The sequence below is a fragment of the Bactrocera tryoni genome, chromosome 2 (assembly GCF_016617805.1).
Source record: "Bactrocera tryoni isolate S06 chromosome 2, CSIRO_BtryS06_freeze2, whole genome shotgun sequence".
Classification (NCBI taxonomy): Eukaryota; Metazoa; Arthropoda; class Insecta; order Diptera; family Tephritidae; genus Bactrocera; species Bactrocera tryoni.
In genome coordinates this window covers 38,120,140-38,147,657 of record NC_052500.1, presented here as the reverse complement: position 1 = coordinate 38,147,657, position 27,518 = coordinate 38,120,140, and the positions used below count along the sequence as shown (strand labels likewise).

At 34.5% G+C, this 27,518-nt stretch overlaps 1 protein-coding gene across 2 annotated transcripts; it reads right to left on the bottom strand.

Moving 5' to 3' along the window:
- Positions 1-27,518, bottom strand: LOC120767908 (SET domain-containing protein SmydA-8). Of its 2 annotated transcripts, none has more exons than XM_040094260.1 (4): positions 26,972-27,518; positions 1,204-1,533; positions 898-1,124; positions 1-834 (listed from the first exon to the last, which is right to left on the bottom strand). In XM_040094260.1, exons 1-4 carry the CDS (start codon positions 27,316-27,318, stop codon positions 239-241), a joined length of 1,500 nt encoding a protein of 499 aa, XP_039950194.1. In that variant the 5' UTR covers positions 27,319-27,518; the 3' UTR covers positions 1-238. The 2 variants fall into 2 exon arrangements, with proteins under 2 accessions (XP_039950194.1, XP_039950193.1); XM_040094259.1 differs by lacking the exon at positions 26,972-27,518 and adding an exon at positions 9,641-10,653.

Below are 27,518 nucleotides of genomic sequence, written 5' to 3'. Positions count from 1 at the left end.
TAAGGGCTGCGAGTTGCTCGCATTTGGACATTACTTCGTAGTAAATACTATTTTTGGGTATGATTAAAAAATTACATACTGATGACTTTATATGACTTCTGCAACATTAGTTTTAGTCACATACATATGTAAGTTAATTTTTACATACATAAATAGAACTTTGATTTATTATTAATGTAACCCTTTTTATATTATATACATGGGATACTTTATTTAAGTAAAATATGTGGCAACAATGTCATTCAGCGACTGTTAAACCTTCCACACTTTGTGTCAGCTGATTCTTCGCTTGCTGTGCTACTTTATATAAATTTCCCTCTTGTGTCTCTGGATCTTCGTATTGTAGTATGTCCACACAATCATTTAGAATAGCAATAACGTCAAGAAGTTTAAGCTTTAATGCATCCGCTGTTAGGACGCCGCTTATGAAACCACTCTTGGCCAATAATACTAATGGTACATGCAACTCGTATAGCATCATAGCACGTGTTCGACTCAACCCCGGTTCAAAGACATTTAAAACATGTAATACTTGTCGACATAGCTCTTCTTTGTGTTCAAGCATAACATCGGGCAATTCAGATAATTCATATTCTGCAACACGACCATACATTTCGATAAGATTTTGACGCAATCCTATTTGTATGAAGTGTAGAGGGTGTACAACTACACGATATTTTCTCATTAGCTTTTCTGTTTCTTGTAATTTCTGAGGACTGGGATCCATTGCTTGTAATGTGGCAACTTCGGATTGCATTACAGATAGTGCTTTCTGTATAGCATTATTAGATGTTTGAAAGGTGCAAAGCGTGCATTTCCAGTAGCAGGAAGGATCTAAAGTCAAGAAAATATTAAAAATGTTATAAATATACAGAAATCAATATTAAACACACTAACCTATTGGATTAGTTGACAGCAACCACCCTTCTTCGCATTTACTACACTTGAACGTGCTAAAATTTGTACCCAACTCGGTGGGGTCTTTGCAACGTTTGCATTCGCAAGTGAAGAATTTACCATTCTTTAAATGTTCCTGTCGTTGGGAAGTGCCATTCAAAGTGTATGTATAAGAGTGCTGCAACTGTTGGCCCTCGTTTAAATTGCACATGGCCCTTAGGCGGATCCTTTGTATTTTAGTAAGTAAATGTCAATATTTATTTATTTAACTTATATATGTACATATAATATGAACATTATAATTACTTGAAGCCTTCACTTGGATGTATTGTACGAAATGTATTTGGTACACAATTATGCGCTAATATTCCAGTGATTGGGTATAAACAACGCAGTGCATATCCCAGTGTTGTTCGCGCTTCAAATGCATTAACTTCCAAAATACCCACTGTTTGCATAATAAGATCTTCAGAAAATCGTTCGGCCAAACGGCATGGTCCTCGAAGGTACTGTGCGATATTTACAAAATCTGCATTCCAAACATCAACAATTTTTCGGCGTTCCTCGTTGTGGTACTCCATTGGTGCGATTTCACGCTCCCATCGATCTGGATCAGATTCCTTGACAAGAAGAACCCTATAGAAAATGGTGGGCAAAACATTTAATCTGAAGTCTTTTCAAATGGTTTATGTGTGTCCGATCCACTTTTCAATGCTAATGATCTGAAGAATTAGTGAATGGTAAAGGTAATATCCAGATGTACATATGTATACTATCGAAAAGTTAAGTTAAGGGGGCATTCAAACCTGCAGGCTCAAACTTGCCGTTTATTTGGCCATTAGTATAAAAATAATAATTGATAGTTTTACTATAAACTTTGTTATCAAGTGTTTATTCATGTTTAAAGAGCACAACAAATGAGACTATCTCCCAAATAAAACAAGAAGAAACGTTAACTGCGGTTGCACCGAAGCTATAATCCTCTAACAAATACAAAATATTCCATACAAAAACGATCGTTCAGTTGGCATGGCAGCTATATGCTATAATGGTCCAATCTAAATAATTTCTTCGGAGATCGCTACAATGCTTCGGATAATAATCTATGCAGATTTCGTGAAGATACATAACCAAATAAAAAAGTTTTCCATACCAGACTCAGGCTGGATCGGTCAGTTCGTATGTCAGCTATATATTATAGTAGTCGGAACTCAAACATTTATTCGGAGCTTATGGCATAGACTTGGCAAAAATCCATGCCAAATTTCGTGAAGAGAGGGTGTACATATTTCCTTTTGGGTTTTACACAATTTGTGGTAAACATAATGTACCCTGCTTGCGATATAAAAACCAAAATTTCGGCTGCACCAACGCCTTAATACCCTCCAATATCCCATGGCAGCTAAATGTAGACCTAAATCTGAACATATAACCGACTAGTGGTTTACATCCAACAAAAAGTACTTGCAACATACATCTTTCTAGTTCTTTTGTGGAGATAACATTATCTTAAATAATAATCCATGCCATATTTCGTGATATAAAAAATAATGCTACACAAGGTGCTGAAAGGCAACACTTTACAAATGCAATTGCCTCAAAACCAACCAACCTCAAGCGTTGAAACAATGATTTTCAACCTTACCCAATGTATGACATAATTTATGTCTACAATGCAAAATATAATTCAAGAGATAATCAAATCACAAAAGCAGATGATGCAAACTTGTTTAAGTAAAAAATGAATGTATTGAACATTTGTATATGGAATGCTAACGGTGTTAACCAACATCAGCATTATTTGATTTCTTGATGTAAATAATATAAATGTTATGCTACTGTCATAAACTCCTCTTACGAATAAAAACAATTTATTTATTCCGCGATTTAGACTCTATGTACAAAGAGCGTTCCAAAGTAAACAGGACTTTCTGAACCTACCACTCCTGGTGGCGCCATCTATGTATATGTCTACTGGTGCGTTAGAATCTGCTATCTTTACCGATTGTCCAGTGAGAATCATGACATTTCATAGATTGGAAGTGAAGTTATTGCGTTTTAAGTGTGCGTATGTTTGTGTTATGGATGGAGTCATGTGCAAAAGTTCACGCAAGTGAGAAAAGTCCTCTGATCGCCATTCACTTGGGAATGGCCAGAAATGATTCTTTTACATATGGCTCAAGCAGCTCACGACTTCTGGTCTTTGACCAAGTATCCTCTGGGTAGCCTAAAAACATCTGTTTGAAGGCGAGCTAAAGTGAGAAGCGAAACATCCCCTACATATTGTTGTGCGCTGGGTTTGGGACCCGCCGTGTAAAAAAACACCCCCAATAAAAATTAACAATCAGTCTCGGATGAGAGACCCCCCTTTTGATGACGACCATGGCAAACGAAATAAGGATTACGAATTGAGGGCATGCACCTTGAATGTCCAGTCCCTTAATTGGGAAGGTGCCCCTGCCCAGCTGGTTGATGTCCTCGTGAGAGTGAAGGCTAACATCACCGCCGTCCAAGAAATGCGATGAACGGGACAAGGACTGAGACGAGTAGATCCTTGTGGCATTTACTACAGTGGCCATATAAAGGAGCGCAAGTTTGGTGTGGGATTTGTGGTGGGAGAGAGACTCCGTCGCCGAGTACTATCATTCACTCCAGTGAATGAACGTCTAGCCACAATCCGCATCAAAGCGAGGTTCTTCAACATATCGCTGATTTGGGCCCACACCCCGACGGAAAAGAAGGACGATGTGACCAAAGCTGCCTTCTATGAGCGCTTGAAGCGCGCCTATGAGAGCGGGGGCAGCTCGATGTCAAAATCGTGCTTGGCGACTTTAACGCCAGGGTGGTCAAACAAGGTATCTTTGGCACTACGGTCTTTAAATTCAGCCTCCACGAGGCAACACCCCCAAATGAGCACATTTGCAGACAGAAAGAGAAAGAGGCCGAAATGAGTGAGTATGTAGAGTTTGATACTCTGGCCGACAAGGGTAATGCTCGAAAATTCTAAGAAAAAATGCGGCGGCTTACAGAAGGTTTCAAGACCGGAGCACACTCTTGTAGAACCCCCCAAAGGTGTACGTACAACTCTAGGAGAAGGCGAAACCGACTCCCCAATCGATGAGGATGGAGCAGACGTTCATGCGTCAAATCTTGGAAACGACCCGTAAGAAGAGAATCGGCACTCTTCGTCGATTTCAATGCTGATTTTGACAGAACGCGAAGGAGCTGCCTTTATGCCGCGATGTCTGAATTTGGTATCCCTGCAAAATTAATACGACTCTAAACTGACGTTGAGCAATACCAAAAGCTCCGTCAGGATCGGGAAGGAGCTTTCCAAGCTTCCAAACGAGGTTTCAGACAAGGCAACTCCCTATCATGCGACTTATTCAATTTGCTATTGGAGAAAATAATTCGAGCTGCAGAACTTTGTCGAGCAAGTACATTACTCGTATAAGAGTGTACAGCTGCTGGCGTATGCCAATGATATTGATATCAAGGCATAGACGATGACAACATCCGATGAGTCGACCTTACGAGTTTTCGAGAGAAAAGTTCTGCGAAAGATTTATGGTTCTTTGCGCATTGGCCACGGAGAATATCGCATTCGATGGAATGACAACATTCATTTAGTTCAGCGAATTAAAAGACAGCGGCTACGCTCTCCAAAGTATTCGACGCAGTACCCGCCGGGGGAAGCAGAGGAAGAGGAAGAGGAAGAGCTTCCCTCCGTTGGAAGGAGCAAGTGGAGAAGGACTTGGCTTCGCTTGGAATATCCAATTGGCGCCACGTAGCGAAAAGAAGAAACGACTGACGCGCTGCTGTTAACTCGGCTATAATCGCGTAAGCGATGTCTACGCCAGTGAACAAGAAGAAGATGTTTGTGTTATCGGTGCGAAAATGTGCTTCGAACAAAGAGCCAATATTAAATTTTGTTTTAAAATTGGTAAGACTTTTACCGAAACGTTTCAATTGATGAAACAAGTTTATGGCAATGATTGCCTATCCCGTAGCACAGTGCACTAGTGGTTTCAACGTTTTCAAAGTAGTCGTGAGGACATAAATGACAATCAACATGTGGGCCAATCAAAATCCGCGATCACCGGAAATTCCATCGAAACTGCGTGAATTCATCAAAAATCAACCGAAATCATCATTGAAATTCATGGAAATGGAATTGAACATCTCCAAATTCCAACGTTCGAAGGACGATTATTTTACCAAAAATCACATTTTAACCATTAACCAATCCCCGTATTTACCTGATATGGCACTGTGCGACTTCTGCATACTTCTACATACCGGCCAACGAGCTAAAACACTCGTTCGACATACTTTTGGACCGTGAAAAAAGCTGTATTGAGCAGAAGGAGACTATTTTGAATAAAATAAATTGATTTTGCCGAAAAAATCATTTGTTCTGTTTTTTTTTAAGTCCTGTTTACTTTAGAACGCTCCTTGTATATTACAAATTACCCAGATGGAAAGGTACACGGTGGAACAGCAGTGTTGGTTAGAAAACGGTTAAATCACCTCGGATTAGATGGCTACAGCGCAGTTACAAGCTACAAAAATATCTATAAACAAGTAAGGAAGGGATAAGTTCGGGTGAAATCGAACATTTTATACTCTTGCAACTTGCAAGAATCAAATGAAGGCAAATACCAATCATGTAGAGTAAAGTCAGCCGAATATTCGAAAATCCTGCTATTAGTTACATAGGGGCTAGGCCAAGTTTTGGCTCAAATGTATCTATTTTAGGCACAAAGATACACTTTTATGAGTAAAACACGCTAGCTTATTTTCATTAGAATAACTCAAATTTTGACCGATATATGCGGTGCAAAGTCACCCGGAAGTTCGAAAATCATTAAGGGAAGTATAGATGGGATTCAACCCATTTTTGACATACATATATACCGTTATAAGAGAGGGATTATCCCTTTATTTCAGTTATATATATCGCACATCGTCCGAAATTTTCGATCAAAAGTCAACTATAGGTACCAGGGTCTACATATTCAGTTCCTAGGGGCTTGAACACTTTTCATTGGATTACAACAATTGGTGGACACAATTTAATGTCTCTGGCTTATTTAGTTATCGATTTATCGCTCTTTTATTAGTTTTTAACAGTACCGTTATATGGGAAGTGAGCGGGGTTATTTTCTGATTTCATCCATTTTCACACTCACACTTTCGGTAGCAGTTCTCATAAAATTTGCACTCAGCAAGTTTGGTTGTTGTAGCTTAAGAAGCTTAGGAGATATGTGCATTAAACTTGTTAGAAGGCGGTTCCACGCCCACTTTTTAAACAAATTTTCCCGACAGGTGCCCCTTGTTACTGCGATCCTCCGTACCAAATTACAGTTTATTATCTTAATTTAGTGCTTAGTTATGGTATTTTATACGTTTTCGATTACTGGCGATTTGTGGGCGTGGCAGTGTTCCGATTACGCCCATCTACGAACTCGAAATTTTTTTTGTACCAAGGAACCTACGCACCAAGTTTAATCAAGATATCTCACTTTTTACTCAAGTACGGACGGACCGACAGACTAATATATAACGCTATATCTATCTCGTTTAGTTTTAAGTGATACGTACAACCGTTAGATGAACAAAAACTAGAATACTCTGTAGAAACTGGTTACAAGAGTATACAAATCGCTGCGGGGACTTAAACTTGACGGCTATATACTGCCCACCCCGGTTTAAAATTACAGACATCCAATTTAAAGAGTTTTTTGAACTTTAGGTCATATATTTCTAACAGGCTATACTACAATTCAAAACACATGTATTGGGGCTCACGACTAATTAAGCCGAAAGGATGACAGCTGTATCAAACTGTTATAAATAGGCACAATAACCTTGAAATAATATCTCTTGACAAGCCGACATGTTGGCCTATGGCAGATAAATCGCCCCCTTCAACTCAGCTTCAATTGAATAATAATAAATTAAAAAAACCGCTTAAACGTGAGGAAGAATTCAACACTGAAATGTGTATAAAGAAGCTGTGTCGAAATTCTAGCAAGCAAAATTACCTTTGGGAAGTCGCCTATGAAGCCACCAACTGACTCCAACATGTCTATACGAGACTCTTTAATGCAATTCTTAGTTTCGGATACTAGATAAACCTGGAAAACACTTAACACAGCCATATTCAATCAGCCAATCAGTCTTCTAACCCGTCTTTTCAAAATATTTGAAAAAGTGTTACTAGCTACGTAGCTCAGGTGTTTGATAAGGTAAGCCCTTTTACATAAGATTAAAAAAATTCTACCTTTAGAATTGTATAAAATATTGGAGTCTTATTTAAATAATAGACAATTTATGGTGAAAGTAAGAGATTTCATATCTGATGAACGACAGATAAGGACTAGTGTTTTAGGCCCAACTCTATGCATCATATATACTGCAGACCTTCCAACAGCTAATAATCTATTGACTTCAACTTCTGCGGATGACACAGCTTTAGTGAGCCGTAACAAATGCCATTTTGTAGCATCAAGAATATTAGCATGTTATATTTTCGCTAAGACCAAAAATATGCCCGGAAGTAAAAATTAACAATATTTTAGTACTCCAAACGAACGAAGTAACTTATCTTGGTATTCACCTAGATAGAAGGCTCAAGTGAAGAAAACATATCTCTAGTAAAATAACTTGCATGAAGATTGAAGCTACTAATTTAAATTGGATTGTAAATAAAAACTCTAAACTTAAAACAATCACATGTTCGTCTTGGTACATGCGTAATGAAAATATCCATAGAGATCTTAGTATTCCTATGGTAAAGACAGAAGTAGAGGACAGCAGAATGAAATATACTTATATCTGAACTCCGAGATCACTTGAGATTGTCTAGTTTTTAAATACACTTATGATTTTATAACTTATTGTTAGGATTAAAAAAAATCAGATCCAATAAATAAAAAAGATATAGAAGATACAGAAGATATTTGATCAAATAAAACAGATACCCAAACAAAAACTTGATTATGATAAGCCAATTTGTATCGCAGTCATATACTATAGTGGTCAAATTTGGCCAAATAAAAAGGTTTTCCATACATTTGGATTTTGATCGATTAATTTATATGGCAGCTACGTACATTCTATGGTGCTCTGATATCAGCAATTTCGACATATAAACTTGAAGCCAAGAAGACGAACAAAATTTTAGATCGATATCTGAAAAATTGAGGGACTAGTTTGCGTACAACTCGACACGCTGGTCATTTACATATATACACTTAATATGACTTATTATGGCTATAAAAACAAAAAATAATAATATATAGCAAAAAAATATAATGTTTAGTTATTTCGAAAATACTTGATACCAATTTTATTCAAGACTTGGTTAAGAAAACGGGAATAACGTAATGCTTACGTAAATATATAGTGTCATAATAAATCAACAGTTAACTCTTCTGCATCGGCGGTGTACATGGCATTTTTGTATAGTAACGCACAGAAGATAATATTATACATACATACATATGTATGTATTCATATACATCAAAGAATTTTCTTTTGCCTCTGTTTTAAAACGTTTGTTCGCACTAGTATTTACATAGCAAGCCTTAAGCATTTACAAAATTTTTGTGAGATTGCCAAAAACCGTTTTACTTATAATTTAGTATATTTATTATTGTTTGTTCAGTTATATATGACGCATATAGTATTAAAAAAGGAAACCATCATTGTCAGTTCATTTATCATTGCATATAGTAAAATAGAGCTCTTTTGATAACATTTACATAAGTTAATCGTCTTTTAGGTAAACGCTTAACATTGGGCTACAAAAGCAGTATGCTATTGAGCATTGCTCTTTCAACCACGGTAAACATGTGTATCGTTGCGATTGTTATTTGATAAAATATGTGATAATTATGAATGTGTACATATCACTCATTTACTAGAAGACCGTCACTATCCAAACAAAATTGTCTTTAAAAAAATATATATTTAAGATTTTTTATAGATTACTACATTTCGACAAAATGACAAAATACTACAATATAAATATGCTTAAGTTAATTGCTTAGATATGTCATACATATGTACATATATATCTTTATATTTATTTCTTTGGCTTCTGGCAAAATATATCTCTATGGGACATTGTTGTTAAAAAGGCTTAATTTGCATTCGTAATCACATTTAACTAAAAAATGCATATTATTTAAAAGATAATAATAATAAGGCAAATTTAATTAAAATGCATTAATATGATGGAAATACAATATTTGACGTAAGGTTAATTGAAAAAAGGTACTTTACAAAGAATCATAAGAATTTTCGAAAAAAGAACCTTGGTGTATAAGATTTTGTTTATATAATCGATCATTTCCAGAGATTTTTTTCCGAATATGCAACTTAATAAAAAGTATAATTTTGGGATTATCGTCGAACTTTAAATCAAGATCATTTCAAACATTTTTAGCAAGCCAATGTCGTTATAAAGTGCTCTTAAGTACCCAAAACAAAAGTCCGATAATTATAATCAAATGGTTTATTTTTAGTTGCCCGACACTGTTATCGGATCCAACTATTACATCGTCTTCTTTAATCCTGTTCAAATCTTCAATACATTAAAACTACAATGATCGTTTTATCCGATTTTATAACGTGCATAAGAGAGTTAAAACAATTTAGAAATTTGTTTTCATGACAAATTAGTGATCAATGTTGTAATAAGGTAATATTTTCTGGAATTTCTTCAAATTACTACCTTAACACTGTTATACAATCCAATTGTGGACACCCCTTTGCATCGCTTTGCACGGGATAAAATTTCGCTTTTGCCTGAGAAAATACTGAACACTCCCAACCGTAATGGTAAAACGCACCTCTATCAGAGCAATTGGAGCACAACGGCCAACTGCATTTCGAACAATATTGATCCGCTATACAGCCTTCTAAATTCACTGGAGCATAGCACTCTAGACACACTGTCGGTCCATTACATTTTGGGCCATGTACCAAAGGTAACTCTTCCACTAACAATTCATTTGCTTTTGTATCACTTTTCGCTATCAAATAACGTCCATAAATTGAATTGCTCCGCACGACTGTACGATTTAGTAAATTGTGAAGTGCTTTTGACGTCTCCATTTCATTGACTAAAATTCTTTTAGGGTGACTAAAAAAATTTGCCAGCAGTTCCGAGCCGCTTTGAGTAGTGAATTTTGTAGCAATGTAGACGGGTATAATGGAGGGATATGTATCTTCATGTGTACGAGTATATGTATGTTTGGCGTAGAGAATAATTTTAATAGATAGATTTTAAGTTGAAACGCCTAGTACGAGCATTAGTATATATATTTATTTTTACTTGTATCAAAAAATTATACACTTATCCTATGTTTAGTATTTTGAGCTATGTACATTAGAGCGGGATGAATTAAAGGGAGCCAAAAAACTGAAAAACCGCGTATGTCGGAAATGCTGTACGGACCATTCTGAATAACTTTGCTTTTTAAGAGACTATGTTGCTTTATAGGAGCAAATGTACAAATTGAACAAAGTTCCCTTAAGACATTTCATCTTACATACTTCCAAAAATTGTTAAAATCGGGTTATAACTTTTCAATGACCTAGACACGAAAGGCAGTATGTGTATTCCAGTGCATATAGCTGACAGAGATAAAGAGATGTCCAACTCATTTCTGATTGGAAGTGAGAGAGCAATTGCTTAACGTCAAAACTTCCTGAACTTTGACCGCTGAAAGTGGTTTAAATAGTTTCTTCATACTATATATTAAACGATCTCTATTTAGTAATTTTTTATAATAATAAATGTTGGCGATTTTTATTTAAATGCTCAAAGCAATTATTTTGTCCGATATAATCATAATGGAAAATGTTAAAAAAACGCTAATTTTGAGGCGCTCTCACACTGGAATAAGTTGGACATCCCTTTAATCCTGTACCTGATTTTTCCCCGAACATTTCGGTCAATCTGTGAGGTCTAGTATTGAAATTTGGGGAAAATATTTTTGTGATGACAGCTTGCCAAGAATGGGTAAAATCGGGTCAAGACTTCTATTATCCTTCATTTAACTAATTTAAATATCTTCGCACTTCCGGTTGATTTCATACCGCATTTATCGGTCAATATTTAAGAAATCTTAATGAAATGTATGCTCTTGTCTAAAATGGAAAAATCAGGTTAATACCTTCTTTAGTTCGTATTTCCTTAATATATGGATTATCAAACATCCGCTTGATTTTTACATTATATGTTGATCAATCTGTGAGATTTCTTAGTGAAATTCAGATACCCTTTATTTCTTGTAATTCCAAAACTGCTAACATTGGATCAAAGTATACATATTTTAATAAGTAGGAAGTGTTATATCTATTATTTACAGTCACTGCAAAATTAAATAGAGAAAAATGCAAACTTGTGTTTTTTATACGCTTATAATCGATTTTATATAAAATGCATTGTAAATATAATGAGAAACTTAAAAAGATATTGTGTTGGACCAAAAATACAAAATTTCATTTTTTAAATCAATATTATTATGTCTAGCTAAACATTAATAAATATTTTCAACTTTAAAAATTATATTATACATATAATTTAAATATTGTATATTTATTTAGGAACATTTATCCAATATACAAGTACATACATTTTATTTGTTTTTAAACCATGTAATTTGTATCTAGTATTTACACAAATTCTTAATCAGCCTTATCGTACACTTCACTAGAATAAATCATTCCCATGTATTTTTATTTTCACGCGAATAAAGAGGTATTAGCTGCATATGCAACTTGAAAATCGTTAGTTACCTTTTTGTACTCTTGCAACCAGTTGCTACAGAGTATTTTAGTTTTTTTTTTACCCAACGATTAGCGAGAAAGATCCTGATCTTTTAGACATATGTAAGTCACATATATAAGTCTAAAAGATCAGGATGACGAGAAAACTTGAAATCCTGTCTGACTATCGGTCCATCCGTCTGTTTGAATAAAAATTGAGATATATTGATGAAACTTGGTAAGTGGGTTCCTTAGTACAAAACAAAAACGAGTTCATAGATAGGAGTAATCAGACCACTGCTGCGCTCACAAATCGCCATTAACCGAAAACATACATATAAAGGGCCATAACTAAGCACTAAATTAAGATATAAGGCTGTAATTTTGTACAGAGGATTGCAGGAGCACGGGCATTTGTGAGCAAACATTTTTGCAAAAGTACCGATAGTACGAAAAGGGATGAAATCGGGACCCGACCAACCGATTCCCACAAAATTTACTACGCGGCATTCCTCTTACATTTTTATATCACGCCTACTTCCCACACTTGATTCGTTCAGTTTCCAGTACACAAATCAAGAAGCTATTAATATAATGTTATAAAACTTTGCAAGAATAATGTTCAACCTATAAACTAGTATCAGGATTTTCGAACATCCGGCAGATTTTGTTTTGGTTTTACACCTTAAAGTATTTCCCTGCCTTTGATTATTGCAAGTTGCAAGAGTATAAAATGTTCGGTTGCACCCGAATTTAGCCCTTCTTTACTTGTTTCATTCTGAAATCGATATTAATGTTGGCGCCTTGCTATTGGAATAATCATCTATATTCATTCAAAACACATGAACTTTCTCGTTGTTTTCTTTTTTAAAACCCTATCCTTTATCCGAATTTTCGACCTTTCTGCTCACCAAATAAGTCAACTGTATTTTGTTAATAATGTTCATACAAGAAGTTTTTAAAATTGAATATATTGTTAATAAAGTACGATAACATTTCATTTTATTTATTGATATTTTTTAAGTAACAATTTTGTGAATAAATTTCATGAATTTTTCAATGGGGAATGGCGTTCGAGCGAAGTTTACGATAAAGCTGAATAACAAATAACCCGAGTGATTTACAGTTTCATAATAAGGATATTTACATATTAATATATTTTATTTTATTACATTTTTCTCAAAAACTGCTGTCAGAATTATGAAGGAAAGGAATGTTGCACTAAATTAACTCGAAATATTAGTAATAGTATGTAAATATTAACATGGTTAGGATCCAATTTAGAGAATGCCCAATCAATTTGTCTAGCTGCTGGTGTAGTGAAATGTTCCACACCGAGGGAATTTATGTTTTTTCTTAACGAAGATATCTAAATTTGTCTAAAGTCTACAAAGACTTCAATACCCTGTAGACTTAAGACAAATGTTAAAATTATCAACAATTATGATATTTTGATTGCGCAACTCAGTAGTAGGGACTTCGTAAAGTTCTGCAATTAAATGTCTGACAGAAAAAGCTGAATATCTGTATAGCACCAGAACATTATTGTTGAAACATTTAAACAAACATATAAAACTTTGCGGTGTAAATAAATTTTCCTTGCAACCTTCGGTCCAATAGAGCTCCCCTTTTAGAACTGCCCAGTGTCTCAGTGTTTTCTACTCTTTTATGTTTTCAACTCTTTTATTGAAGGAAATCCTGGTAGGCAGCAGGGTCCACCAAACTAGAAACAGTTATTTGGGGAGAAATACGTGGAGATTAGGGGAAAAACAAGTTGTGGGTTGTTGAAACTACGTAATACGTATTGAGGAAGATTTCAAGGGTGAAAAAATATATAGAGCGAAATTAACGGATGAACCGATAAAGTCAGACTATCAAAATGCTCAACCATATTCCAAATTGTGAGACATTTTATCAACGGAGTTGATGCAAGACCAATCCGCCAGGCACCTCGAAGCGTTCCATTATCAAAATGTGAAGTTGTAAGGCAGATCACACATGAAATTGACGAAAGCGGTCTAATCGAACCATTAGCGAGTCCACAGGGTTCACGAGTAGTACTTTTGAAGAAGAAAGATTGAAACATCAGTTCCAGTGTAGGCTACAGAATGTTCAATAATGTAACAAAGAAATACATGCTGGACTCGTTGTCAGGTACAAAATGGTTCTCAACACTTGATTTGAAAAGTGGGTACTGGCAAGTGGAGGTAAACGAGGAAGACAAAGAAAAGACGGCTCTCAGCGTTGGAGATGGTCTATGACAATTTACTGTAATGACTTTTGGATTATATAACGCTCCTGCTACCTTTGAGAGACTTATGGCCGAGATATTAAAAGGACTTTTGCACTACAAAACCTGTTGGATATACCTCGACGATATCTTCGTTTTAGGTAAAAGCTTCGTAAACCTAGTGCTGGAATAAAGGTCAGCCCGAGTAAGTGTTCCTTTTTAAAAAAGAAGTAAACTACTTGGATACAAAGTGATAATGGAGAGCATTTGCATATCTATTGAAGAGATAGATATAGTAAACGATTGGTCCACTCCTAAAAATTTAGATGAATAGTGAAGTTTGCTTGGACTGTTTATTTGTTATCGATGATTCGTTCTGAATTTTGCCAACCTAGCCAGTAGCCTCCACGAACGCATGAAAAGGAAGAGAGCCTTTGAGTATAACAAAGAAATTATTGTATAACTCGAAAGGATTTACTGCCCAATAAATTTATATTTGGATTTATTTCTGGAAGTGCCAACCCTTAACTCTTTTTCCACAATAGGCAGTTCATTTTGTCTACCTTTTTCTACGTCTGTTTCATTAAAAAAACATTCGAAGTCATTTTCAAGTTCTCTTTGTTTAAATACATCATATTTGCTTTGATTTTCCTCAATTGAAATGATGCAAAGGCAGCTAAACCAAGAGTTTCTAACTAATCGATTTCAGTCGAACCTGAATGAAGATTCTAAAGTTCTGATATATGTATGTAAGTTTTTTTGAGCACGTTCCTCAGATAAAGGTCTAAATATTTCTGCAGTACTTGCTTTCGAAAGATGGAGCCCAATGCCAAATAAATGTGTGACGATATGTTTTGGTATAATTTCCGCCATTTACTCCTAACATAACTTCATTTAAGAACCTAGAAACTCCTCTGTTATCATTGTTACTAGAATTAACTAACAGATGAACGGCAAGCATATGCATCCAGTAAACATAAAATTTATATCATTATTTGATGTATGGAGTTTTAAAATTAGAGGCTATAAAAGATCTTGTAATTTGAAAAAAAAAATTGGGTTTTTGTAAGCTTGTTCCCAGAGCTAACATCTAACTAAGAAGAACCGCATCTGATCAGAACAGAAGGCTTGCAATTTGAATGGTGTCTAGGGTTAGTATTCACCAGATTTTATGAGGTATAAATTAACAGTTTATCTTAGAAAAACACTTATCTGATAATCTAAGTCGTCACATGTGAACGGCTCCGCGTTCTCTCGTCGAGTCGTCATTTATCATTTGCATTTTCTGGTTCGGAGTCTATTGTTCGAAACTTCTTGCGAAAAAAGGGTTTTTTTGTTTTCCATTTGCATCTTTAATAGTTGTTCTTTTGTTGTAGTATTTCGTCTCTTACTTCTTGGAACTGTGATCTTATATTATTCGACTTCCAGATCGATGTTCTACCCGAAAATCGTATTCTTGCAGAAAAAGGATCCATCTCGTCACTCTAGTATTAAAATTCTTTTTCTCAGGCTTTTTCTTTAAAGCGTTATAACCAGTTTTTAATTTCAGTATATATCAGCGCTTCTGTTACAGCTAATATCTCTAATCCGTAAATGGAATACTTACTTTCAGCATCAGAAGTCTTTTTACTCATATAATATATTGGCGGAGGCGTCTGTTTGAACTTCAGTTTCATACTCTGATTGAATATACCTAACACCGGTTTTTCGCTCAGAATTTTCTTGAGTAAATTAAATGCTGTTATTTCGTCGTGATTCATTTGGTACTTCTTACGTTGTTTAGTCAGATCAGATAATGGTTTGGAAATTAACGCAAATGATGGTACAAACTGTCAAAATATCCGGCTAAACCCAGAATACTTTGTAATTGGTTTAAATTTTTCGACTAAAGCTTAACAAAAATTCTACTCTCTTTTTTAAAAATAGAAATTTTTTCCAATTAATTACAAGTTCATAGCCTTGACACTTATTCAAAACTTCTTCATAATACTACTTTTGGCACACAAACGAGTATTAGTTATTTCGTTCTTATTTTCAACTTGTAGACATTTTTTTGAAATATGCCCAAATTTTTTACACTTTCTTGTGCCGTTTTATATCACAATTATAACAATTTTAATTTCGAATGGTTACACTTCCTTTTTTTGCTTTTTTCGAATCGATTCATACACTTTTAGTTTTTCTGTAAATTGTTTTAAATCTAATATATTGCAACTGTTTTATTTATGTTCAAATCACTTATACCATCGATTACGTACTGTAGCAATGCATTGTTTTCTACGTTACTACGCGTTGTTAACTTTTTCATACACAAAAAAAAATTCTTGAACACTTTCCCTGCCAGCCACGGCCAACCACTTTTCTCAAATAATTCAATACAATTGCACATTTTTTCTCTATGCACTAACACCAACGCACATATTCGGGTTAATTGTCAATTGTGTTAAAATAAAATCCCAAAAAGGGTAATAAAAAAACGATTGAAAGACACGTGCCATTCGCGCTCTTACAACAAGAAGGTAAGTACTATTGTGCCCAAAAAATAAGGTGACATTGTATTTATTTTGAAAATTCTTTATTTATTCTTCCAAATCAATTTCATCCCCTTCAAAGTAATCCCCTCCCGATGCAATGCACTTATGCCAACGGATTTTCCAATCTTCGAAACACTGGTTGTAGTCACTTTCCGGGATGGCCTTCAGTTCCGTCTTTATTTTATGGGATTTTTTTTTAAATAATTTGCAAATAATTACTTCATTTGTTTTTATAGCATTGGAAATCAGGAAAACAGAATTGGAAAAGCAGCAGCAGCAAATAAAAATTGTTAAGTAAGTATGTGAAAATAAGTGTGTGTTGTTTGAAATTGGCCTGCGCAGTCCAACATAATACGCGAAAATAAATACATACATATGTATGTACATTTGTGTTTTATGCGTTTAAGGCGGCCTGCACAATCCAATATATACATATAATATGTAAAAACAAATGTTTGTTTTATATATTAAATGATCAGATAATATTAATCTTTTATTTCAGATATTATTATCATTTTATATAATTAATTCTTTTTCTTTTAGATATTACGAATTCAATTTAATTATTCTCTTTTTTTTCAGATGTTAATTATTTTTTTTAAATTAAATATATTTTTATTACACAATGTTAGCTTTAATATATTTAATTATAATAAATTTTATGTAAATATGTATGACAAATAATAAAATTAATAATTTCAAAATTAAAAAGTTTGGTTTGAAATTTTAAAAAATTTTAAAAGTAGGAATCAAAAAATGAAATGTCAGCTGACGATTAGGGTAATTAGTGCAGTTCAGCTATATTTCTACATAAATAATTTATATGATACTGCTGAATGAGCGCAACAGAGATATATGATCACATGTATACGTACGTACAAATATAAATTAAAACAAGTAAGGAAGGGCTAAGTTCGGGTGTCACCGAACATTTTATACTCTCGCATGATAAAGTGATAATAATTTACATATTTTTTTATTTTGCTGTAAAATCAATTAGATTAGATCAATTTGTGTACTTTGAGTATTGAATTGTATTTTAATTTCCTAATGTGTATATTATACAGAGAAGGCATCAGATGGAATTCAAAATAGCGTTATATTAGAAGAAGGCGTGGTTGTGAACCGATTTCATCTACATATATTTCGAACATGTCATCGGGGTGTTAAGAAAATATTACATTATTACGCCCACTTTTCCAAAAAAATTACGTCCAAATATGCCTCTTCCTAATGCGATCCTTTGTGCCAAATTTCACTTTAATATCTTTATTTATGGCTTAGTTATGACACTTTATAGGTTTCCGGTTTCCGCCATTTTGTGGGCGTGGCAGTGGGCCGATTTTGCCCATCTTCGAACATATCCTTCTTATGGAGCGAAAAAATACGTGTACCAAGTTTCATCATGATATCTCAATTTTTACTCAAGTTACAGCTTGCACGGACGGACGGACAGACGGACGGACGGACAGACAGACATCCGGATTTCGACTCTACTCGTCACCCTGATCACTTTGGTATATATAACCCTATATCTGACTCTTTTAGTTTTAGGACTTACAAACCACCGTTATGTAAACAAAACTATAATACTCTCCTTAGCAACATTGTTGCGAGAGTATAAAAACGAGACATTTGTAGCACTCCAGAAAACGTTGTTGCAGTTGTCTCCCCTCTTCTGCACATTGTAGGTTTATCGTCGTTTCTGTCCGTCATATTTCTTGCAACACGTTCGCTTTCAGCATATCTCCTTTGTTCTCGCCGTTGTTGACATTCAAATGTGATGCTACTTGCGCCAGCGTCGTCAACTGCGCATAACGAAGCACATCGACAGTAAAAAATTTATTATATATCATACAAATTAGTATGCCATATATTGAAAGCAATGAACTGTCACTTCTGAACGCATATACCGACGGTAGTTTCATTTCGGTAATATAAAACATAGTAGAGCGAGTACTAAAAGGGGTTGTGTTAAATAATAAAAATAAATTACCTTCTTAAAATTACTTAATACATTGTTCCAAAAAATTTATATTTAGTTTGATATTGTTAATTTGCCGGTTGAGCGAAGTCTTAAATTACTTATAATAAAACTTATACTTAAAACTAATATTAAATTTATTAGTTTAATTGGAATATAAAATTTATACTACAATTATTATAGTCCAAAAATATGAAATTATTTTTTCAAGAAATACATTTGTAGAAAAAGGTATATTTCTCCTTTTTTATAAATAACATACATTTTTTTCATCCATATAAAAATAATAGAGTTCAAGACCTCAAAATATGCGCTACATCAGCTCGAACCTACCTACCCGACGCCTTTTCGGAAATGATTACGTTATGATAACAAATGCCCACATACAGATTTAGCAACGGCAATGGCAATAGATTTGACAGTTAGTATGCCATAAACTTTAGCCTGTCGAGATGTCCCGTAGCATCACCATCATTTTCGTTATCATTGTCTTCGGCATCTTCGTCGTCACATTCGACATCGTCGTTCTCTGCTGCTGCGCATAGCAACGTAGCGCTTTCCTAATTTCGTATTATGTGCAGTTTCAAATTACTTTCACTACATGTCAAACTTTATACGTTACAGATTGACAACAAATCGGCACCTCTCAAACTGTTTTGTATGTAGATCAATTTCTGAACATAGCGCTCGTCGTATCCAGTAAGTTCCCGTAAGCATTTTCTGTTCAGTCCATCTCCTTCTGTTTTAAAAATGAATCTGTGTAGAGCCGTTATGCATTCTTTTCGGCTTGTTCTCAGCTTCTGACGAACAAATTCGAATTTCTGCACACTCGCCATGGTGTACAATTTTATTGCGTCACATTATTTGTTTTAAACTTTGAGTTTTATGCTTCATTTCTTTTTAACACTATTCACTTCGCAATTATGAAAAATTTACCCTATTTTCTTTGGTTGACCCCCCAAAACATGTGGGGTTTGTAGCCACACGCTTGTATGTGTACTAACTTCTTTTATCAAATTGAATATCCTGTGGTTTAATATTATTTTCCAACAGTTTAAAACATACAAACTTTTATTAGTTAATGAAAATAGTTTTTTATAAAAGTAAAAAGATTAAATAATTAAATTAACAGTTTATTTTGGAAAAAAACTTCGCTGATAATCTAAGTCATCACATGCGTACGGCTACGCGTTCTCTCGTCGAGCCGTTATCTATCATTGGAATTTTCTGGTTTGTAGTCTATTGTTCGAAACTTCTTGTCAAAAAGGGTTTTCGTGTTGCTCAAACCCCACATATAGTATATGTACATTAGGGCGGGTCGATTTAAAAATCGCCTATTGCTCTATGAAAATCATATTCTAGGGATCAAAATAAGAAACTTTGCCGAAGGAACCATACCTTTAAAGCGAATTTTGATGTCCCCCAATTTGGGTTGAACTTTTGGGTAGGGGCAAATTTTGAAAAATCCCACTTTGACCCATTTAGAGTGCTCCAATCGAGTCCAAATGTATGACCGACCCCCACTAACTTTGGACGGTCGATCCACCCATGCCAGTGGCACACCCCCTGGAATTATCCTGGGGGCTTACCCATACAATCATTTCAAAAAATCACCATTTTTGGCCTTTACATGAAAAAATCAGCTAAATGGCTATGTTTTTTTCTTTATTTTTATTTATTTATTTATAATAATATCTATTTTTTCTTTTAAGAAATTTATTTAGTCAGAACATACGTAAATGAAAAAATTAATTTAAGTGAGTTATAGAAAAGAAACTAAAAACAATTATTGTTTGAAGTCTTTTCTTTCAAGTCTGGGCAATTTCGCACGGCTCTGTAATGTCGTCGCCATAACAGCCTCTACATTTTCCGGTATAACCCGTTTGGAAACGCTAGCTAGCAATTGAACATGTCGTTCCGTTCCTTGTGTGTGTGATGGAATTTTTGGATCATTAAACGGTGCATCATCTTGATTTAAATATTCTTTCAATGTATCGTACGAATTGCTTCGCGTGAATGGTGGTTCAAATACGATATTTATATCATTCAAATTGATCATTTCCGTATAACTTGTGCAATTAAAGTTTATATCTGGTTTTTTATAAACTCTAAGTTCCATTGGCTCGTCAACATCGGTTCGATAGCGTAAAATTTTCTTGATGGCACAGTCTCGCTTTTCTTTCCTATCATCAAACAACATTGATAACAAGATATTTTCCGAATGCGCATAATATGAATTATCTTTAATTACTTGATTGACAATTTTGCGTAAACGAGGTTCTAGAAATCGTGACCAACCAATGAACTTGAAAAATAATGCACTGCCGTACACGACAGAGCTGTAATACTTGATATTGAAGTACATTGGTACATAATATTTAATTATACATTCAACCAGAATTCTTAAATTTGCATCTGGATTTTCCGTTGTCACATACATATAATCGCAATAATCTAGCGGCCTTGGTGAGCCACCGAGAATGTACAATTTTCCCTGGTTTGATGTTAGCCAGATCCACCGGAACCACGCCGCTAGAAATTTTATGGGCCATGTCGTATAAGTACTTCGAATCGGTGGAAAATTCTTTTTTTTCTGGAGCAGGGGGCATATTTTGCAATTCAATTTTCTGGAAGCCGTCCACCACCTAAAAAATATAATAATAAAATAATTAAAAATGGTTGACAATTATAATAAATGAGTGATAGCAATAACTTACCGGAAGAGTTTCACAAGTTTCGATTTGACGGCTCAGTTTACCGGCTGCCGATCTTGGTCCAGTGCTGGTTGATTTATCCAAAGCTTCAAACAAATGCCGAAACGGAAGTTCGTTGAAGTGTAGAAGGCAAACAAACCAATGCAATGGTCTTTTTAACAGCAATTCGAATCGTCGTATAATTCCACCGTTTGGGCCAGTGTTTGTTGGCTCACCGTCAGTGCATATTCCAATTAATGTATCTAGTGATATATTTTTATCGTTGAAAAAACCATTTAATTTGGTTGTTTTGTGTTCAGCGGTTTCATGTTCCAGTCTTACGTAACCAATCAATTCAGAATTGGGTTCTCTCAAAATAACAAGATGAGGTTCTTTTACCATCCTAGTATGATACTTCTCATCAATTTTATCTTTCGTTAAAGTATCATCTTTTCTGCCATCGAATGAAAACGCTAACAAATTGGTATCATCTAACCATTTGAGAAGCACTTCTTGTCTGCATTTCTCTTTTTCTCTGCGAACTTTCGATTTATCCATGATGAGAGGTTTCCCATGCTTATCTTTAATTTTAAAATCTTGCAAAAGAGCGGTTCCCAATGCTCACGCTACTCTGTCAGGCACACCAAATCTGTCACATACCAAGGCAAAGTTAAAACAATCGTATCTCTCAAGCAATTTATTCAATTTATTACATACACTTTTTTTCAGCATTATTTCCATACCAAGTTTTTCCCAAGTTCCAATCAACTTATCTTGTACTTGAATAGTGAATGATTTATGGGAAAACTTTTTTGTTCTGTTTTAGCACGTTCGCTTAAGTAAAAATAATATCTCAAGATATCCAGATGGGTTGGTAAATTAAGATCAGTTAAATCAGTAGACACACCAAAAACAGTAACATCATGCTTGGGTATATGACTCATTGGGTTTTCGATAGTTGTTGATGTAGTTGCTTCATCTTGCGGTGTAGAGGATGGTGGATTCATTGTAAACTTTTTGATTTGGAATGGTCACTTCACTTATTATTTTTTTTAAATACCATAGTGGTTATTGCTTTAGTTCTCCTAACTTTCAGAGGTAATAAGAATGAAATGGTAATTTCAATTCTATTTCGAAATTTGCCCCTACCCAAAAGTTCGACCCAAATTGGGGGACATCAGAATTCGTTTCAGAGGTATGGTTCTTTCGGCAAAGTTTCTTATTTTGATCCCTAGAATATGATTTTCATAGAGCAATGGGCGATTTTTTTGCCTCCCCGCAAATCGACCCGGCCTAATGTACATATATTAAACTTATTAGAGGGCGAGGCCACGTCCACTCCTTAAAAAGGATTCATTGTGCCAAAATAAGAGTTTTATATCTTAATTTAGCGCTTAGTTATGGTACTTTATACGATTACGCCCATCTACGGACTCGTCCTTACTTAGTTAATAAGTAAAACACTATTTAAACTGCAACTTATTTATTACTTTATTCACTTACAAGTAAATCCGACTTCAAATATATTATGAATATGAATATAAATGTGCGACAGAACACGTGTGGTCTTGTACGATGATCAAAAGGAATAGGAAGAATTAGAGAAGCTAATGTGAGGTGGTTAATATTGTAACGGGATTAAATGTTTTAGTTTGCTGAATACAGTGTTAACAGATGCAAGTTTTTAATTACAATGTTAGGAATAGTTAATAAGTAGATATATTACAATTTGGGGAGATGCTAATCGCTACATAGACGTAACGCTGTATCTATTTCGATTATTTTGGGTGAACAAAACTATTATACTCTGTCCTGGTAGCCCAAGCGCATGAAGCAACATATGCGAGAACATATAGAGAGTAAAATAATTTGCATGAAGTTAAGTGCAGCAAATTTAAATTGGCTTTGAAACAAAAATTCTAAACTTAGCCTATACAACAAAGTCCTGTTTATAATGCAATCATAAAACAGATTTGGATGTATGGCATTCAACTGTGGGGTACGACCTGTGCAGCCAACATTGATATATATACAAAGGATTTAATCTAAAATGCTTAGAACAATCACGGGTTTATCAGGTACATGCGTAATGAAAACCTTCATAAAGATCTTGATATTCCTATGGTAAAGAAGGAGATAGAGGACAGCAGAAAGAGACATATTTCTAAACTTCGCGAACATCCAAACCCATTAGCCAATGCCTTGGTAAATTCCTTCAATCAAACACGTTTAAAAAGAAGTAATCTACAGGGTTTGTCCGGAAAGTAATTTGGACTGAGTCGATTTAAAACAAATTTATTGAACCAATCGTTACAATTATTTAAAAATTTTCAAAATAGGATCCTTTTGCGACGATGCAGCGCTGCCAGCGCGAGCTCCAAGTATTGAAGGCGTCACGAAAGGCATTCACCAGAATAGCCTTGAGAGCTAAGGTGCATGCTGCTTGGATCCCCTCTCATCGGCCTTTGTTAGGTAGCTGTTCACAAGCCCCGGTGTGAGCCGTGGCGTTCTCGTGGTGCAACTTCCAATCGGCTGCGATGTCTTGTCGGACCCGTTTGACTCTTCGCTTGAGTCTCTTGAGGACTTCCTAGTCAAACTTGGCGTTTACGGTTTGTTCAGGAGGAAGAAATTCATGGTGGAAGATGCCTTTGATGTCAAAAAAGACAATGAGTATCGATTTCATCATGTCAAACGTCTCTGTCGCAGATTTACCGAGTTTTACACAGAATTTAATCGCGTACCTCTGCTCTAACGAACGCTGCATTTTCGGCTTGCACCATTCATAGAAACTCGTCGCGCGAAAATGTTTGTCCTGACTTTCCAGGTGCTCGGAGACAACTGACCAACCGCTCGTTCGTTAGCTAGGAACGCCATCTATTGTATCCAGTCGGTGCGCGAGTTAATTTTTACATTAAGTAAAAATGAGTCAAAAGAATATATTTTGAGCTACACCGAAATGTGTACTCTTTATTTATACTCTTAAGACTAACTTATTACATGGTTCTTACTTCGATTTATACTAACTAGTATGTTTACTTATTATTAGTTGATAGTTTGTTAAGGTACAGATTATATTATTTGTTTAGGTTTGTTTACATACATATATATTGTTTGCTTAGATACATTTGGTTTGTTTTAAGATAAGGTTGTTGTGGTATTCAAACTCAATGTTGTTTTGATACTTGTTTGTTTAGGATTTTTTGTTGTAGTGATAGTGCATTTCAATTGTTCCAACTCAAAGTTGTTTCTGCATTCTGTTTACTGAAACAAAAGGTTGTTTTGATGTTTGTTACTATTATAAGGAATACATTCCTTAACTCGCGCACGCTCCGAACTACAGTCGCGGTGGTGGAAAATCAGTCGTTTGTGATTGCATTGATAGTTCACAAAATATCACAGTTCAAATTTGCTTGTATGCATAAAAAAGGAATTCCCCTAAATTTGTGCTATTTACAATTGCGCCGACCAGTAAACTTACTTGTATCTACAAAAAGGGAATTCGTCTAAATTTGTGAAAAGAACATATTTCGCACAAACTCAATAAAATTTAAACTCAAAAAATTTAGAATCGTGCTAAATGGAATGAAATCGTGTAACAAAAACAAAATTAGGCATACTTATATATACCACAATATCCTTTTCGAATTAATTTTATGTGCAACAAGCTACCATTAGGTGAACCGGTATCGCCGGTATATATGTTGCACTTGCGGTCAAATTAATGATTGATACAAATTCTTAGAGATGATATTAAGTACCAATCATCATATTAGTCGTACGTTCAAGTTTGTAACAAATGAGGTAGATAGGGTATAGCATTAACTACTTTTATAATAACTTATCATATAGTTTTGAAGAAGGCTGTGCGCCAAGAAATTAGAATTGTGACATATAAAAATAAAATTTTGGCATTTTTCGTGGTGAATCCGAATGTCAGAATTTCACCCAGCTAGATACAATTTGGACAACTTGTAAATATGATATGTATTCAGGAATAAACGAATTTAAAATAACCGCTAAATATATAATAATTATGTTATAAAATATGTTATTAATACGTAATTATTCATTTGTTTATTTAATTATTTATTTCATTCAAAACAAAAATGATACTCTAAATAAGGAAAATTCAAGATCCGTTTGAATTTTTGCTGTTTGTCCAAAATATTGTAAACAAAATAAGATGAAAGAACTAAGTAAAAAAATTATTTGAAATAATATTTTTGTAGTTGATTAAAAGATCTTAATGTAAATGTATTTATTTGTATATAATTATATAATTATGTGTGTACATAAGTAAGTGCACCGAATGCATGTAGTTTGTAGCAGCTTCGCACGGCGGCTAAAACTCTCCATTAGTAAAAAACCTTCAAATTAGTGAATTTTTTTAATTTAATTCATATTACGAATATATTTGATATAATTAAGAAAGCAAACATTCAAACGACGCAATTAGGTTTCTTTTGAACTCGAACTGACATTTTAAATATAAAACTTGTTTACGTCATAGGGAAATTTTTCACCACAACTCAGCATAGATAAAAATATTACCATTTCGCACGTAGCCTTATAAAAATTTAAATTTTAGTTTAATATTTTTAGTTTTTCGGTGAATAAAGTTCTTGTTTAATATGTATGTTCCTAGCTGGCACAATTAGCCGCCAAACAAAAGTTGTTGTAAAAAGTAAGCCTTGAAACTTATTTAAAGACACGGGAAAGCTAAAAGAATTGGAAGCTAAAGCCTTCTTAATAGAATTATATATTCTGATGACATCATTGACATATGTGGCAACAAAGGAAACATGTCCTTTGAAATTTCTGTCAAATGGTTGCTCCAAGAATATATTAGATGATCTTTTTTTTATAATGAAATTACTTCCATTGCATTATCTAGGTGGTTTCAAATTACGCAGAAGGTAGAAGATGAACCAATGTTCCACCAACGAGCGGTATTCCGAGTATATTTGTAAGTAAAAAAGTCAGAAATCATTTGGAAAATTTACACTTTTCATTCATAACCGTTTCGATTGATTTAAAAGTTATCAGATCACCAGGCAAGAACTCGGAAAGTTAATTCCTCATGTACATTTTTGGCTGCCAATATAGCTCAATTACTGAACCAGTTAGGATCAAAGTAATTATTTTTCTTTTGTCCTGTAAATACTCTCAATTGATGAATTTTTTTGTGGGAACAACAATGTAGATTTTCTGGCAGAAAGAATCAATTACCAATCGATGTGTCATAAAAATTGTTCATAAAAATAATTGCATTAAATATTCAATCGGAAATCACAACAAATTAGTAACATAGCACCACCTTGTAACTATCGATGATGAGCATGAGTCGATTTAGACATGACCGTTTAACAAGGTATCTTCACGAAATTTGGCACGAATTATTTTCAAAAGCAACGTTATAACCGTACAACTCGAGTTTATAGCTGCCATACAAACTGGACGATCGAAATAAAGTACTTGTATTGAAAAAAGAAAGCTTCACAAAATTAGGCATGGATTACTGTGTAAAGCTACAATCTCCGAAAACGTTTTTGAACTATAGCATATAGCGGACATACAAACTGAACGATCAAGTTCAAGTTGTTATATAGAAAATTTTTTGGCGAAATTTTGGGTGATATTTGACCTTGATCATAGTCGGTATGATGTACTATAAGTAGGTTTGATAGTATAGGTTAGATAGGTATGTACGTAGTAAATTTGAGTGCAAAACTTGAACGTTTTAAGTTTTCTTGTGTGCGTCCTAATAAATTGCCCAGGGGATAGTTTAATTGTTTTAATTTTTTGTCAAATATAAATCAGAAGCAATTAAATAAACTCTTTCACTAACCTCAAAGGTGTTATGCAATCAAGTTGTGTACAAACTCCATCCTCGCTTACATTTCCCGCAAAGTGAACTTTAGCTTTGGTAAATATCTCACACTCACCCAGATGATCGGGTATATCACAGCAGGCACTACACAGTGGCCAATCACACCTTTCACAACGATCCAACGAATCACCATCTTCACCGAAAAATAAATCACGATAACAACCCAGACAAACAATACCGCTGTTCTGTTTGGGGCCAATCGCGAATGGAGACTCCTCTACCACCATTTCACCCTTCTTTACAATTTCTGTAGTCACTAATGAACGACCCATTAGTGGATCCACTACGATACGCCATTTAAGCATAATTTCGGCTGCTCCGCTTTGGGCAGTATATATTGAAGATAATTCGTATAACTCAATTATTATTGAATTTTTCAATCGGAATATTAATATCTATGTAATAGAAAATTTGAAAGTTGTAATCAAAAATAATAATTATATTCGGTTTTGGTTTATTGAACCAATTTGTTAACATTCAAAAAACCTCTCAATGAAAATATTAA